Raw genomic sequence first — 17981 nt, forward strand, 5'->3', positions numbered from 1 at the left:
CTTCTCCTTTCTCACTCCAGGCCTTCCTCTGTGGCCTCTTCTGAACTTTGCCCATGGCCCTCGGTCCTCTGTCCCTTCCCCCGATGCCCCAGCTCGTCTCTTACCCATGCCTTAACTCCTGACCACGTCCAGGTGGCAGATGAAGGCCCGCAGGCCCTGTGATGTAAGACGTCCTAAAGCAGGCCCAAACTCATCATCAACCAACCTGACATCAGCTGGGCTCAGGAAAGCCATTGGAAACGAATACCTGATGTAGGCACTTGACGTGTCAGAACAGGGCAGCTCACTTCACATCTCATGTGACTCTTCTATTCTTGTTTGAAGTGTGACTGAAAAGCAAAAACACACCTTTTCCCATTGCAACAAAGAAAGCAGTTTTTCATTGTGAGGCAAATGAAATCATTTCCTGACCCTTGGTGCCCTGCTTGGATGCAATTTGCTGTATGGGGATCACAGTAAATACCTTGCAGGATTGATCTGTGGTTTTACAATAATGTATGTAAAGTACCAATTAATACTAGGAGCCTCTCTTTGAAATGTCTGGGGAGAGAAGGAAAAGAAGCACTTGTTTTAAACAGCCTATACCAGCTGCTCTGAGTGGTTTCAAAGAAGCTTCTAGTCTCTGTGGAGTGGGAGAGTTTGGAGGCTACCTGGGAGGGGCAGTCCCACTGAGAAGTCAGGCTCCCTGGGTTGAGGGTCAGAAACATGTGGCTGAGCGGCGGGTCTAGGCCCTTCCACATCCAGGGGTTATGGGAGGCTATGTGGAAGCAGTTTGAAAGCTGGAAGAGGATTTAGGGTTTGGGAGGAGTGTTATTTATTTGTTTAAATTATTCACTCAATAAAAAAAAATTATTCACTCGATAAATATGTGTACAGATCTACTCTGCACACCTTGCCGGGCCTGGGACTATGGTGCCGAACAAGAGAGCTCCGGGCCAGAGGCCAAACAGATCATTCAACAAATCAGGGCTTCCACGGCTGGGTGGAGGGGGAGGTGTTGCAGGACCAGTGACCGGGACATGCCTTCTGGGGGGGTCACGGAGCACCTCCCCAGAGAAGTGGTGCACACGTGAGGCCTGGAGGAGGAGCAGGAGATGAGCAGACAGGGGGTGTGGGGAAGAGGGTTCCAGACAGAGGGTGGGGCCCCGGGGGCCACTGGAGAGGCTGGTGAGGGGGAAGGAGGGGGGACTGGCTCTTGGACATGGCGTGACTGGAGGGCTGTCACGGGTAACTGGGGGAGCTTGGTGTCAGAGGAGGAGACTCAGGGAGACCGGGAAGGATGATGCTTTCGTTCTAGAAATGTTGTGTCTGCTGTGTCTGCCAGACAACACAGGGATGTGGATGGAGTAGTCACTGGTGGTTTTTGTCTCCAGCCCCCCTGGGCTGACAGTCGGAGCGCCCCTGCAGTTTGGGACGGGAGGGTCTGGGCGTCAGGGGAGCAGGGGCATCCTGAGAAGCCTCCCCGTGGTGGTTGAGGCCTCTGTGTCTCTCGGGCTAACGGCCTGACAGGGAATTGCCTAGTGTCCCTGGGGCCCAAGTGTCGGTTCTGAGTTTCAGGGTGACCCGGACACCCAGGCCCTCGGCCCCTGCCACCACAGGGTGGATCAGGGCCAGGAACCTTCTCACAGTCTGGCCCCTTCCTCCAGCTGACACAAGCCATTGTTAGGGTTTGTTCTTTACGTTCCCTTTACCCCAAATCCCTTAAGTTGGGAGGAGCTATTGCAAACCCCAGAAGTGTGGTGTGTGTGATGCGGGACCCCGCCGTGGAGAGGGGCACCTGGAGGGGCCGGGACCGGTGCTGTAAGGACGGGAACTCAAGCAGCTCCCAGAGGATGAGGAGGGGTGAGTCCAGAAGAGTAGGGCAAGGGTGCAGTTAGTGGTGGGGGTCCTGGGTCGGAGCAGGGGGTGGTGGGGACAGAGGGCACAGAGACAAGGCTTTCTGTGAAGCCCTTTTACTGTTTGCAGCTCAAACTAACCCCCTGCCCTGCCCCATTCTCCACAGACAAGATGTCCTTCGAGGTGGCCAGGCTCAGCATGAGAAACCGAAGGAACGGCACGCTGGACAGCACCCGGACCCTGTACTCCAGCATGTCTCGGAGCACAGACGTGTCCTACAGCGAAAGCGTGAGTCCGCGGCGGGTCATCACGTCACAAGGCAACGCTTTGGCCATGATGTTATTTGGGCACCCACACTGCTGCTTTAAAAAGATCCTCCCTCACTGTATAGTGTTTTGTTCTGTGGATTGTTTTGGTCACTTATGAAAGCATTTTCTCTTCTGTGTTGTTTTTTAAACGTTGTAAACTTGATACGTTGTTATATGATGCCTTTGTTAACTGGCGCTCATGCAATTTACAATACTGAGCTGTTAACACTCGGTTTCCTGCTTAGTGCTTCGTGTTCTTGCTTCCAGTCCGGCGGGTTCGCTGCAAATGAGCCTTGAATCTAAGTCCTCTTTAACTCTACAGCTGGGTCTCCGTTTGGGTCCTCATTTGTTCTTGCAACAGCTTCTAACTGTTCTCCTGGGCACCTTTGTCTCTGTTCCACGCCAGAGCCCATGCTGCCCTGCAGTCGTGGGGACCGGCCAGTCGTGCTTCCTGGGGGCCAGCACGTCGTTAATGGTGCCTTTGTTAACTGGCGCTCATGCAATTTACAATACTGAGCTGTTAAGACTCCTTTTCCTGCTTAGTGCTTTGGTGTTCTTGCTTCCAGTCCCGCGGGTTCACTGCAAATGAGTCTTGAATCTAAGTCCTTCTCTTTAACTCTATGGCTGGGTATCGGTTTTGGCCTCATTTGTTCTTGCAACAGCTTCTTTTTTTTTTTTTTTTTTAAAGATTTTATTTATTTATTTGACAGAGAGACAGCCAGTGAGAGAGGGAACAAGCAGGGGGAGTGGGAGAGGAAGAAGCAGGCTCCCAGTGGAGGAGCCTGATGTGGGGCTCGATCCCAGATCACCGGGATCATGCCCTGAGCCGAAGGCAGACGCCCAACGACTGCGCCACCCAAGCGCCCCAGTTCTTGCAACAGCTTCTAACTGTTCTCCTGGGCACCCGCGTCTCCCGTTCCAAGCCAGCGCCCATGCTGCCCTGCAGACGTGGGGATCGGCCAGTCGTGCTTCCTGGGGGCCAGCAGGGCCCTCTTCCTTCTGTGGCACCGCCTCCCCGGCCCTGTCCCCTGCGCTGCTGCTTGGGCACGTCCCACTGGCTTCGTGGCCCACCCACCCTGCGGGCAGATCCAATCTGTTCGCTTGTCAGGAAATAAAGATAGCATCCAGTCTGATACCAAGGGCCCCCCTCGGCTGCGGTGTTGGAAGTCAGCATGGTGGCTCGCTGTGGAGACGAGGACGGAGGAGGGATTGGGAGGGGTGCTGGGCATGTCAGTGTTTAGGTCTTGCTGGTGGTTACATGGGGCTGGCTTTGCGATTTATCAGTGAGCCCTAAGGCAACAAACGAGGGGGCAAAAGGGACCCCATACCGCGTACATAAGGCAGTGCTGGCTCTCAGGTGCCGCTCCCAACGCAGAGTGCACCCGTAGATTTTACACCTGGTCTCACCTTAGCCCTGGCCCTGCAAGACACAAACGATGGGCAAAGACGGCGGGGGCGGGGGGGCTCTCCTCCAGCCTAAAGCAAGCAGAGGCCTCCAGGAAGGCAGGAAAGGCACTTTCTCGTCTCGCTCTTGGACTCGGGCTGTGATGCCCCTGGGAGATGGGCAAAGGCTGACTCTTTCTCTTGCCACACTCCTTGGCTCCCAAAAGATTTCTGTATGGATTTCCTGCTCACGGCCTCAGAGGTGCTGGCTGCCCCCGGGTAGAAGTTCTGAGACCGCCCAAGATGCCTCAGTTCCAGGGGGTCCTGTTTGCAGCTCTCCCTGCCCCCCCCCCGCAAGAACACACACCTCTGCAAAGTGCATTTTCAGAGGGAATTTTTAGCCACAAAGCAGCGCTTACACAGCCGCTCTTCCGCGATCACTGACCTCATAGACATAGACACCTGTTGAGTTCTCTTCATTTGGTTAACTAGACTTAAAATTAGTTAAGACATTAGAAAATATTACCAGGGAGAAAGGGCATCATAGGCTTTCAAAATTTTTGCATTCAGCTGAGTGTAGAAATTGTGGTTGCTTTCCACATTTTTATTGTGTGTGGAAGAGAATGTCCAAGTGTAAATTTCCAGCTTATGAAAGAAAAATAAAACAAACACTTTTGTACCCACCACCAGGTTAAGGAACAGGATATCACCAGGACGTCAGAAGGTGCCACGTGCCCCCCCATGTCATCCCCTCCCTCCTGCCAGAGGTGACTGAAAGCCTGCATTTTGTGTTACACATTCCTTGCTTTTGTTTATAAGTTTATTATTTGGCTATATATATGGATATATAGATAATAATATATATATGTTATTTGACTTTGCCCATCTCCCAAATAAGATACATATATATATCCCCAAACAATATATTGTTTACTTTTTAAAAAGATTTTATTTATTTATTTGAAACAGAGAGAGCAGGAGCAGGGGGAAGGAGCAGAGGGAGAGGGAGAAGCAGGCTCCCTGGAGCCCGACACACGGGGCTCGATCCCAGGACCCCGGGATCATGACCTGAGCCGAAGGCAGACGCGTCACCTGCTGACCTACTGAGCCACCCAGCCCTCATATTGTGTACTTTTATCTGCTTTTGATACACATGGAATTCTACAAGTATTCTTTGGGAGTTTTGTTGTCCACTGCTGATCCGTTTCACCGCTGTTCAGCGCTCTGTCCTGGGCACGTCTACCCAGCCTGAGGGGAGCATTTGGGGTTTAGGGCTTTGCTGTTAGGAGCAATTCCATGTGAACATTTCTGTATGTGTGAGCTGGGGTTCGCTGGGAAATGTTCTTGGGGTGAAGCCGTGTGGGTGAAGGTAGACACCTCTCCCTCATGGGGTCTGGGTTTAAGATACAGGACTTACGGGATCACGTTTGTTCAAAGGGCCAGGAAGAGGAGGCGTGTGGTCCCTGTTTCTCTGATGTCTGGGAATGAAGGGCGGCGGGCAGCAGGGGGCTGACTGCTGAGTGCACCGTGGACTTCATTCCTGGAGACTGCCTGCCCCCTGCTTTTGTGGGGCTCAGCTGGTGGCAGCCTCGCTGTCAGGGACAGGGAGGCAAGGCTGGCTTTGGTACCAGTGGCCTGGCCTGGGAGGCCAAACCTGCATGAAGTTGTTGGAGAACCCAGTGGCCTGAAGGAGGGGGTTTGGGCTGCCAGCCCCACCTCCCCAGGGCAAGGCATCACCGTGAGGCTGACAACCCATTGCCAGGCCTCCTGAGCTTGCGGGCTGTTCATGGGACAGACCTACCTCTCTCTCCACAGGAGATGATTTCTAGGGGGATAACTTCACTGGCTGTGGTCGATAATTTTCCAGAGTGGTTGTACCAGTTTACTCACCCACCCCTAGTGGACGCGAGGACTCCCCCCACCACCCCCCTACCCCCCATTTGTATTTGGTGTCACCTGCCTTTTTGATTTTTCCAGCCCGGAGGGTTTGCAATGGGAAGTTACTGTGGTTTGCCTTCACACTTGCCTCATTACCGGTGAGGCTGAGCCTCTCTTCACACATTTGTGGGGTATTTTTGTGTCCTCTTTTATTCGATGCATGCTCATGCCTTTTGTCATGTTTCCCTTCGGTTGTCTGTCCTAGGTTAATGATTTCAGATAGTTTATCTACCAATCCTGTGACAATTACTGTGTATTGCAAGTATATTCTCCCACTCAAGGAGCGTAGTTTTTTTCAATGTTTTCTTCATCTCTTTCCAAATAGTTTGCTTTTGCATCTGAAAGGAAGCCTTTGGTGTATAGAAACTTGTGGTTGTTTATCAGAATGAGGTTCCGGATATGCCTTACCACCCTGTCCGTGGGGGAGCAAACATAACCCTTGAAGGAGTCTTTGGAATATGTCTTCTTTTGAAGCAAGTGTAAGAGGAAAGAGTATCTGCCTTGATACATTATTTATGCTAAACTATCAACAAATGCTTACATTCCCTTGGTAGTCCTAGAGACGGAAAAACATAATTTGTGTGTGTATCATGACATTTATTACAAGATAACGCCAAGTTAATTTGTAGAAAAATTTGCATTTAGTCATAAAAATTTAAATGTAAGCCTCTTTTAAAAGCCACTGCGGGACTCTAAAAGCATGAACGATGCTGGTGCTATGAATATGTGGGAAATTCTTGAAACCTTTGAAGTAGGCGTAATCATATTTAGTATTCGTTAATGACGCAGTGTGTGAGAATAAATTAGTGATATGTTGTCCTATGTTCTTTCTCCAAAGGACTTGGTGAATTTTATTCAAGCAAATTTTAAGAAACGGGAGTGTGTCTTCTTTACCAAAGACTCCAAGGCCACGTAAGCAACGATTTTCCCTCCGTTTTTGCTTCCACGTTGGAAAATCAATTATTGACAACCATTACAACAAACAAACGAATGTTCACTAGTTCATTATTAAAGTTGTTTTCATCTTGCAATTCTCAGAAATGGTGTGCGAGCAGGAAGAATTTGGCAAGTAGCTTGGACTTGGTTGCTAGAGCGAGTCCCTAGAGCGGTATCATTTCGTTTTATATTTTTGGCTTTGGCGATAGTTGGTAGAGGCTCCAAGAGAGGCTGTCGCCCCGTTCGGTGTTCCCATGAGCCTGGGAGCCCCCCGAATGGGCAGCAAGGAAGGTTGTGGTGTTAGAGTGGTTGGTGGATGACCCCTAGCGTGAGCGTGCGTGTGGCAACCTGGCTCCTCTGTTAGGCCGTTGGCTTTGGGCCTTTCCATCCGGTCGGGTGTTCATCTACTCCGAGTCTTAAGTGTGTTGGAGCATCAAGGCTGGGCTTCAAAAGCTACGGGGAGCAGCCCCCAGCAGCTGGACACGCAGGGGGTGTTCCATGAGTGTCAGCTAATGAGCGTGTGAGTGAATGGACCGACTGCTGATCTTTCCCATAGAAGATGCGCCTGGACCCAAAGGGATAATTTTAGTGCTGCCCCCCTCTCGTCCTGCCCCTCTGCCTTTTCTCTGTTGCCTGGGGCTGAGAGAAGAAAGGATCTAGCTAGTAATTGGTCGGATAGTCGCTGCTGTAGTTTATAATTAAAGCACTGACCTCCCGCGGAGCGGAGGCAGGCAACAGAGGAAGGATGGAAGAACAAGCAAGAGCAGGTGCGTCAGAACCAGCCCCGGACCCACCTTGGCTCGGCTGCCTGCTCACTGCATGACCTTGAGCCAATTATTCTTTTCTTCTGAACCGAACTCTCTGATGCTAAAACGCTAGCGAAGTGTACGCCTCATGGGTGGTGGTAGGAGTTCAATGCAGTAACACATTAAGTACTTGCTGTAGTTAGTGCCTTAGAGCATAAAAGGGCTTTAATGAAGGCATTTTCTTGCTTTGTGTGAATTAGAAAATGAACATCAGAAAAATGAAGAATCTCTATTTTGTCACTGGTGTAAACTTACTCATCACGAGTCATTTTGACCAAGTACAAACTTCATGAGTCAGCTATTTATTCCCTAAATGGGTTCAATGAAAGACTTTGCTGTTAATCTATTGTTTGGGAGAAAATACAGTTTGGATTCATTCATTCACTCAACAGCTATTTATTGAACATCTACTATGTCATGGGGACTTATATACCTGTTTGCTAATTCTACAACCACCCCCTTTTCAAGGTAGCTGCTCCTTAAAAAAATTTATTTATTTATTTGAGAGAGAAAGAGAGTGTGTGTGAGAGAGAAAGAGAGTGTGTGTGCACGAGCGGGGGGAGGGGCAGAAGGAGAGGGAGAAGCGTGCTCCCCACTGAGCAGGAAGCCTGATGCGGGGCTTGATCCCAGGACCCTTAGATCACAATCTGGGCCGAAGGCAGACATTTAACCAACTGAGCAGCTGTTCTTGTCATTTGACAGACAAGGCATGTGAGCCCCAAGAGTTCAGTATTTTACCCAAGGTCACAGTGCCGGTGGGAGATGGAGGAGGGACTGGACCCAGGTTTTCTGATTCCTAGCTTGTGTGTTCTTTTTATCTCCTGCCCCACCCTTTCTAAGAATGACAGTGCCTCAGGCAGACTGTATTCAGCAGCAATTTCTTGGGTGCAGAAATCCAGTCTAATTGGTTTAAGTGAAAGGGGTATAATGGGAACTTTTGGCTGGAAAGCACAACCAGAGCCAGGGCTTGATGGCACAGAGCTTGTCTCTTCCCACCTGTCATTTCTGTTGTCCTCTGGGTGGGCAGGCTCTTCACAAGTGGTGGCAAAGCGGTCACCATATCTGACACGGTATCAGCTTACCACTTTACCAGTGGGGGAAAGAGGGCCTCATTCTTAGCAAATCCTCCAAAAATTCTGGAGCGATGTTCCTGGCTCTTCTTGGCCTTAGTGGGCCATGCACACACCTCTAAACTCAGCCCTGGGGCTGGGGAGTAGGATATGTTGACTGGCCAGGCTTGGTTATTGTGTCCACGTGGACCCCGTGTGGAAAGGAAGGATTCCTCAAAGGAAAATTGGGTGTTCCTACTAGCAGAACAGGAAATGGATGCAAGGTAAGGAAACCTATAGCTGTCCACCTTAAAGTGCTTGATTATAGCTTGGGTCTGGCCCAAAACAAAGGGGGATGTGGTGAGCAGCCCCCATCTTCAACAACGCAAGCAGAGGACAGGAACCCCTCAGGGTCTTCCGGTTCCCTTCTAGAAGGGCACAAGGTTATAGACCAGGGTCAGGACTCTATAGTCTTTGAAATTCCCCATATTTAGTACTGTTATCTCTCCATAGGTGGTAGGAATCCTCTGTGTCATCCAAATTACCCATCGGACAAGGAAATCAAATGAAGTGACTAATAATATTGATACCCTGAATTTGCTTGCTTGCCACACAAGCTGACATAGGCTGTCCAAGTCTCCCTAGAGAATCCCTGGGGTTGCTTGTATGTGGGAGGCCCAGAGAGCTCAAGTCTCTCTGCTCTACCCCTTGTGGCTGTCTGTTTCTTGAGTAGTCACCGGAGAGTGACGCCCAACCACTGCCCCTACTGTCGAGGGCCCTCTGAAACATTGCTACCCAGCTTAGGGGCTGAGTTCTGGCACTTCTGAGGCTGTAAGCCCTGATCTGGGTTTGTTCTCTTCTGTTCTCACTGCCTCGGCCATGCTGCATGCATTAGGTAGAAATAGAGAGGACTCTACTTTCTCCCTAGCTGCTCTGTGCGATGGAACTTTCTGCCATGATGGAAATATTCTATCTGCACTGTCCAATCCGGTAGTCACTAGCCACAGGTGGCTGTTGAGCATTTGAAATGTGGCTGGTACAATCAAGGAATTGAATTTATGTAATTTTAATTTTAACTAATTTAAACATAAAATGACATTGCCACATGTGGCTAAGGGCTACCTTATTGACAGTGTAGCCCTGTAAGACTCAGATTTGATCTGAGAGGGTCCTGATGTCCTTCTGTCTGCTCCATCTCTCTTTTCTGTCACCCCTATCCCTCCCGTAGGTATCTGCACTCCTAGTGCCTTCCCGACCTCCTCTCCATTTGTAAATCAATTCACGCAAATTGGTGTTTAGAGGGCTACCAGCCTGCAGCCCATCAAGATGGAGCCGGACAACTCCTTCAGCCGGGTCACCTGAGGCACACCCCACCCCTACCTTAGAAGGGAAAGGGGCTTAAGAGTCTATCTTCAGTTATAGTAAGGACAGGTGGGGCAGAGACTTCTCTTCCCCATCCTGCAATGAGCTTTGGTGGGTGTGCACAGACCCCAGTGGGTAGCAGGGTGGTAACAGCTGAAGAGAGAGGAGAGGAAGCCAACTTGGACCCTAGTAGGGAGGACTCTGAGACGACTGGGGAGCAGCCTTGGCTCAGTAAGAGAGCTGAATAAGTACCCCAAGTAAGGCACCGAGTAAGAGAAAGGACTGAGGAAGTTGAGATAAATTCTGCTTGCCTTTCTTTTCTTGGCCAAACTGCGTGATGCCCTGAATACTCTTCCAGAAAGGATATGAGATTGCTGCTAAAGGTGGGATTTTGGATCCAGGCTTTACCTCAGTATTTATAGCCCTGGAAAATACTGAAAGTCTGATGTATTTTGAACACAGATCATTTCCATACTCTTTGGTAATTGAGACTTTGAGTTACAAGGAACTCAAGCCAGCTTCGCCTGAAAGGGTTGATTTACTATAAGGAAACAGTAATGCCACGCAGAACCCCAGAAAAGGCTTGTCTCCATTCAGCCGTGTAGATGGGATCGTAGAGCAGGGACAGCCTCACGGGGGTCCATGTCACACATGTCCCCTCCAGCAGGAACCCACACTATGTATCATTCACAGCCTCACCCTTAGGAGGAAAATTCCTGCCGGGATGTATATTCCTTACGATAGACGGGCTTCGTTGTGTGGCTTTGGCAGTTACCCGGGGCTTCCGGCACTTAAAACAATCTCCGTTAGCAGACTAACTCATTTCATGTCACACAGGTGAGGCCACCTGCTTCCAGATAGCAGGATCTCGGTCACAATTAGAATCTGTCTGCTTCTGGAGCTTTCATAAAACCTCCTCCCCAAACTCGTTTTTGCTCCATTGTAGTTTTAGAGGCCGCCACAGAAAAGCACACCACTATTATTATTTTGTAAAATGAAAATGTCATCTAGTACGAGTGTTTTTAGAATTAATTCTACGTTTTGCCATCTGTCAAATAAGCTCATCCGTGAAGACCTTGAGAACATAGCCCTTCCTATGACAGCTATATAACAGCTATGTATGCTTAAGCCCACCTTCCAGAAGGAAAAAGAAATTACACAAATTGCCGGGGAACGATGAAGATTCGAACTATTTACAAGATGACTAATCAATGTATTCATTCACTCATTTATGCCTTCATCATTTGGATGATATCATCAGAATGCCCTTATGCACCAAGGACAGAGAAGCGAAGATAAACAGAGTCCAGGTAGAAGCAAGCCCTAACAGAGTTTCCCAGCTTGCATGCCCTCATTTGACCCAGGCTGCACAGGGAATCCTTGCTTCAGAGTCACCACAAATAGTTACCCAGGCTGTGCACTGCACAAGTGTGCCACGGGTCACAGGTGTAGGTCTGCCAGAGGGGGCATCTTCTCTAGCATCTTGGTGGTTAGGGTGACTCCATACCTTGTTTTGAGACCTGGAACCCTGACAAGCGTGATGGAGGCTCTGACCCTACTCGGGCTTGGGAAGCAGGTACAAACTGGGATTGTCTGGCCAGGTGAGGATGTTTGGCTTCTCACTGGTGGTGGCTCTGTCTTGCCCCATTATTCCTTTGCTCTCTCTCTCTTCTATCTTATTTCAGTGGCCTAATATGTCTCTCCCTTTGCTATTCTCCAGCCTCTTGGGACAGAATGTTCTTCTGTTTCTCCACCGGCCATGGCTCTCTTGAATTCTTAGCACCTTCTGACTCTTGTCCAAAGACTGGTGGGAGAGAGACTAGGGGGAGCCAGACAGAAAGAAACCGGGAGAAGGGTGAGCAGTGTGGTTCTTGTTCATCTGTCTCTCTTTTTAAAAAAGATTTTATTTATTTATTTGAGAGAGACAGACTGAGCAGGGGGAGGGGCAGAGGGAGAAGCAGACACCCCGCTGAGCAGGGAACCCCACGGGGCTCCATCCCAGGACCCTGGGACCACAGCCCGAGCCGAAGGCAGACGCTCAACCGACCGAGCCACCCAGGCGCCCCTTGTTGATCTCTTTGGAGACCTGATGGTCAGGATGCAACACAGCTCTGGATGGGGGAGCCAAGTAGCCATGGCATGTATTTTTAGAGTTTTTTTTAAACTGCATTTTTCTTCTTTTCTGTTGCCATTGCCTCTGCTACTCCGTGATTTGCACATACGGCACAGCCTCGATGGAGGGTGTGTCGTTTCCAACCCTCTCAGCAACCCCGAGAGGAGCGGGGCTGTGCTGGGCGAAGGGAGGGGTTGGCTCGTTCGGTACTGCACTGTGCTGCCAGGTGTCATACTGACTGTTCCCGAGAAGGTCCCCAAAACTGGAGAGCAGGCGTCCCATCCAGCTAATCCCTGGGTGCGATGAGCGCAGCCCAGGCCTGCCTCGGAGCAGATTTTCAATCCTTTACTTCTTACCGCCTATCTTTTCATCCTCCTCCAACTTTGTATACGCACACGTGTCCCTTAACAAGCACATACATTTTAGTCCTGTGGCATTTTTCATGGGAAGAACTAGTGTTCGTTTCTTGCCGTTTGTCCTTGTCTAGCCCAAATGATTGAAAGTCTCCCAAGCAGCTGATGTTCAGTTCGGACAGCATAGTCTCTCTAATCTCTGGATCGCTTTGGATCCCTGCCAGGGGACCCACTGTCGCCAGTGAGTACCGTCCCTGGGAAGGAGGGCTCACCTCACCTCAGGAGAGCATTACTGGCCGGGCACACTAGGAGGGCTGGCACTCGGAGCTCCTGCGTGTTATGAACCATGTGGGAAGCCATATAAATGGTCCCCAGATTTCTACAGCTTAATCCCATAATAACCCCATGGCTACGTTTGCAGAGAGAGACTCCATGAAGGCACTCCCATATCCCCGCTCTCAATACAGAGCCAGCTTTTTGGCGGATGGACAAGAGACAACAGGGATAAAACACCAAGATAGCTTTTAAACAATCCACTGAGATGATGAATATAGTCTGAAAATAAGACTTGATGGTCAGATCTCTTTTTGTGTTTATTTAAGCTAATGACGTGTAGTTTATTCTAAAAATGTGACTAACGATTCAAGTCGGCTTAATGAGCTCTGTTCCTTCCTGTCAATATCATCCCGCTCAGGGACAACGTGTGCAAGTGTGGCTATGCCCAGAGCCAGCACATAGAAGGCACCCAGACCAACCCAAACGAGAAATGGAGTTACAAGAAACACACCAAAGAATTTCCAACCGATGCCTTTGGGGATATTCAGTTTGAGACTCTGGGGAAGAAAGGGAAGGTGAGCAGAGGTTTTGTACTTCAGCTGATTTATATATTCACACGGCCCGGACTACCCCCGAGCTACCTTGAATGGGCCCCTCGTGTGGAGGCAGGAGAGATGGGCAGTCAGTGCAAAAACGATGGCAGCAAAAGACAAACCTTGTAAACGTCAAAAAGCCGTGATTAGATTCTGCGCAGCTGGAAAACTCAGCTCAGGACCGGCTGCCGCACAGAGGCCCTTCCCTGAGCGCGCAGCAGGCGCCTTACATCTGCGCTGACCCCCTCTGCTACAAAAGGGGGTCTGCTACAAAAGGCCCGTGAACATCTCTGTGCGCTGTCCCGTATAGTTTAGCGTACGGCCTTCTTGAGAATACAGATGGCCCTGAATAAAGTGACATTTCCCTCTACGCACCGACATTTCAGGCTTGTCCACCGGGTGTTACAACAAGGTTTAGTGACTGGGAAGCGGCATCCTCAGATGCGCCGGGGTCTTCTGTCTCCGTGGCAGCCCCATCCCCAGGCAGCTGGAAGCCGGGGCCTGTACTCCTCGCATCCCCAAGCCCTGTGTTGGCAGCCCCAGAAGGTGGCCCACTGCTGTCTCTTGCCAGGGCCCCTGCCCCAGGACGGGCCACCACCAGCTCTTGCCTGCCCACAGCTCCCCTACCTTTCAGTCTTGGCCCTCCGTCCGCAGTCAGCCCCGGCGCTGGAGGGCTCCTGACGTGGAATCCCATCCCGTTTCTACTCTGCTTCAAACACCTCACCGGTGCCCCACGGCCCTTAGGATAAATTCCCGAGTTCTCCAGCTGGGTGGGATGGCCTGTCGGTGGCACCCCTCTCCCCTCCCCCAGCCTACTGCTTTCCTTCCGTGACCGGTGGGGACCCGCCTTAGCTGCTGGCCCAGGCGTCTCGCCCCTCCCACAGGAGCAGGTGTTTGCGAGGACAGGTGCCGACCCTGACACTTTCCCTCTTCCCCGCAGTATATCCGCTTGTCCTGTGACACGGACGCGGAGACCCTCTATGAGCTGCTGACGCAGCACTGGCACCTGAAAACGCCCAACCTTGTCATTTCCGTGACCGGCGGCGCCAAGAACTTCGCCCTGAAGCCGCGCATGCGCAAGATCTTCAGCCGCCTCATCTACATCGCGCAGTCCAAAGGTGCGCGCGGTCCCTGCGGGGCGGGGACACTGGGCCTCGACGGGGCGGGGACACTGGGCCTCGTCGTCGTCTTCGGAGACGGAACCAAGTCCNGGCGGGGACACTGGGCCTCGTCGTCGTCTTCGGAGACGGAACCAAGTCCCCAATTGCAGTTCATGCGCACAATCTAGACGCTCTAGAAGTACACGACTAATCACGATCTATTTGAAAGCAAGGTCCTTAACTGAATGGACAGACAGGGAGTTCTGGCTGGTGGTGGTGGTGGCTGGGGGNGGTCCTTAACTGAATGGACAGACAGGGAGCTCTGGCTGCTGGTGGTGGTGGCTGGGGGAGGGGTCACAAGGTAAAATCAGCGTCAAGGCGCTTCCTTGTGGGTACTTTCGTTTCCTTGAATCGTCTAAGGGTTTCATTGTGTGGTTTCTACATATAAAATTTTACCCAGAAAATACTCAGGCGAATCAAAAAGGAAAGTTTCATTTCTTTGCTCTTTAATTTTGAGATCAATAATGTGCCTTTGGAAAGAGCGATAATGCTTGGCAGGTTGTAAGCTCCAGCTAAGTGATTGATTAAGATCAAGACGAATAACTGTGGCTTTGTTACTGGAAATATTCAGCTTACTGCTGCCTTTCTTTTATTTTTTTTTTATTATGAAAAATGTCAAACCTACAGAAGAGTTGAAAGAATCATATACACTCTTCACTGGGAATCACAGATTATTAACATTTCCCCACACCTGTCTTATTGTTTTCCAAAAACAGTCACATGTTATGATTTTTAAGGACTCATTTGAGAATGAATTGCAGGCATCGGGACCCTTGGCCCATAAGTATGCCAGCATGAATCTCTCGAGAACAGGGGTGTTCTCTCACATACTCCAGTACAATTTTCAAACCTGAGCAAGTTAGGACCAATGCTGTTATCTAAAAAACAGCGCATATTTTAATTTTGCCAATTATTCCAACGTTGTCCTTTTAAGCAAAACAAAAACAAAACAAAACCCCAAACAAAACAAAGCCCCAAACAAAAAACACCCCCCCAAAACCAAAAAACAAACAACCCACCCATTTTTTTCTTCAGTGGACTCCATTGAATTTAGCTTTTCATGTCATAGCAAACTAAAAAGCTTTTTTTCATCTGGGCTTGCTCTGTGGAGTTTCTTGGTCTTTCAGGACATTTTGAAGAATATAGACGAATTGTTTTTGCAGACTGTCCCTTCATTTGATTGGATGTTTTCTTACGACTAGGTTCAGCTTATCAAAGCCTAATATTTTAAGAACTTTTTCATTAAGAAAAACGCACATGTCTTATTTTAGGTAAGAGTTTTCTTTTAATGTCAAGAAGCCTGGATGTTGTTCCCATTTATTCTCCATTTCCTGACCCACCAGAGGGAGCGTGGTAGGCGGTTACTTTGTTATGGAACTGAGCAGCTCGGTTTCTTTACTACTAAATCCTGAACACACATCGTTCATTCAGAATACTTACTAAATGCCTACTGTGTGTCAGGAGTTGTTTTCATTGCTCTAAGTATCACAGAACAAGACGGATAAAAGTCCCTGGCCTGAGTACCTCCAGTCAGACGGAGGGAGGGGCTGGCACGGGATCTTAACAGGATCTTAACAGTCTCGTGTCCTCTGTGTTGGCTTCACTTCCCCCTGCCTGGTGTGAAACGGGGACGTTGACAATTAAAATCTGGAGAAAGGAGACCGGGTGCTGAGGGTCTGCAATTCATGCCCTGTGAGAAATGGTTGCAGGAATCGGGTAGGACCACATTGCATTTACCTTAAAATACTGGAAGGGCTTTTATCTAGGAGATGACTAAACTCATTCGTTATTGCTGAAGACAGTAGTACAATTACAGAATGGAGACAAATAGTGAACAAAGGGACTTTCTAACAACCAGGGGAGAGGGCTGCCTGGAGACTCTTGAGCCTTCCATCACCAGAGCTCATCTAGACTCGCCAGGGACCATCCTCGGGCTGGACGCCTGCCCGCGTTGTGCATTAGATCAGGGTCGCTTCCAAATTTCGACTCTATTATTATGCTAAATAATATTTTATAACTATTTTCTTTACTTCATCTCTGAAAAAAAATGTGCAAAGCCCTTGACATTGTGAAGATCATCAAATATACACCTTAAATCCCGGTGTGCAAATGTGTGTAATTATGAAGTAAAGCTACACTGTAGGCACCAGGGTCATGGCTGCGGGGTAGGGGGCTGGCAGCGGAGGGCTCTGCTTTTCATGGCGACACCGCCTTAACTTGCTCGCGAACTTGCGCCCGGCGCTTATCATCCATAGCGAGATTTACCTGTAAGGCTGGTTAAAGATGCAGATTCCCTGGCTTCACCCCCCTGGAGGATCTGATGACTTAGATCCTAAGAGTGGGGCCCAGAATCTATATCTTTTTTAAACCAACATCTCTTAGAAATGCCTCCAAAGAGCCTCTTCTTTCTCTTTATAGGGTCCATGGCAAGGCCCATGGTAAGGTGTGCCTGGCAGTGCTGCGTCCTAGTGCTCACACGGTGGGGGCTTCTTCAGGGGTCTGTGAGCACAGGACAGGAGCCTTACTCAGAACCAGCTGAGCGTTCACTCTCCTCCCTCATTGACAGGTGCCTGGATTCTCACAGGAGGCACCCATTATGGCCTGATGAAGTACATCGGGGAGGTGGTGAGAGACAACACCATCAGCAGGAATTCAGAGGAGAACATCGTAGCCATTGGCATAGCGGCTTGGGGCATGGTCTCCAACAGGGACACCCTCCTCAGGAATTGCGATGCTGAGGTATGGGACAGGAGGAGGGATGGGGCAGGAGGAGGTCTGCGAGGTCACGTGGGAGACAGACCATGGCATGGGGCTGTGGCCTGAACACTGTGGCTCTGTGATGCAGCCAGCTCATGGGGAAGTTGGCCTTTTGTGCCCCTTTCACATTTTTGAGGTGTATAAGGGACAGAGGAGAGTGGGGAGACATTTCCAAGCATCTCCCAGGGGGCAGCATGATGGGGGTGGGAGGAGGAGGGCTTTGCAGAGAGAGTAGACTAGGCGTGAGGAACTTTTCTAGCTATATAGTCTAGAGCAAGTTCTCTCAGTTTTTATAATGACAACCTTTTATTCTCATGGGATGGATTAATTATGCAGAGTGAATGGCAGCTTTTATTGTTATTTCTAGATGCTCAGTCAGGGATGGCAAAATCATCTCACACCAAATGCCAAGTTCTGGGGTGAGAAGGGCCTGGGGTAAGTAAGATTCTGAGGACAGTGGCAGGCTGAGTGGGAAAGAGTGCAGTGTTTGTCTCTTAGCCATGCTTGTCCTGGGCATTGGCTTAGTGTTGCGTAGTCACCGTTGCTGCGGTGGATCCATTCCATATATGAATGCATAAAATCACAAGAGCAACCCTGTAAAGTAGGTACTTTCCCCCCTGGATTGGAACAGCAACAACAAAAGACTTCAGTATTTCCCTGGTGGCATCCTCTATCAACAAGTAAAACGTGAAATGAATATGTAGAGATTAAATAAAGAGTTCCAAACACTTGGAAATTAAGAAAGAAACAAATGAACAACATCTTGTTAAATAACTATTGGGTCAGAAATGAATTTTCAAAAATATAATTGCAGATCACTTAGAAAGCAATGGAAAGGAAAACCTTATTATGTTAGGACTGACAATATATGGCCAAAGCTGCACTCAGAGTGAAGTGCATAGTCCGATACCTTTATTAGCAAAAATCAAGAAAATAATGCAATAATAATAATAATAATAATAATATCTAACATTATTTAATCTTCACAACAATGAAGTTAACAGTGAGTTAAGTGCTATTATTACCTTCTTATTACAGATGAGAAAACTAAGTCATAGAGAAAGTAAAAAGCTTTCTTTATTCACTTGGCTAGTAAGTGGCAGAGCCATGG

The 17981-nt window shown here is 49.3% G+C and overlaps 1 protein-coding gene across 1 annotated transcript in view; it reads left to right on the forward strand.

Annotated features, from left to right (window-relative positions):
• The first annotated feature begins 2007 nt into the window (after positions 1–2007).
• The window catches only part of TRPM8 (transient receptor potential cation channel subfamily M member 8), a 77616-nt gene continuing 61642 nt past the window's right edge, over positions 2008–17981 (forward strand). The window contains exons 1-5 of the mRNA XM_011223321.3: positions 2008–2124; positions 6304–6377; positions 12779–12935; positions 13894–14071; positions 16680–16852. Coding sequence (XP_011221623.1) covers positions 2008–2124; positions 6304–6377; positions 12779–12935; positions 13894–14071; positions 16680–16852 — 699 coding nt within the window. The remainder of the gene's footprint in view (positions 2125–6303; positions 6378–12778; positions 12936–13893; positions 14072–16679; positions 16853–17981) is intronic.

This window comes from Ailuropoda melanoleuca, chromosome 2 (genome assembly GCF_002007445.2).
Source record: "Ailuropoda melanoleuca isolate Jingjing chromosome 2, ASM200744v2, whole genome shotgun sequence".
Classification (NCBI taxonomy): domain Eukaryota; kingdom Metazoa; phylum Chordata; class Mammalia; order Carnivora; family Ursidae; genus Ailuropoda; species Ailuropoda melanoleuca.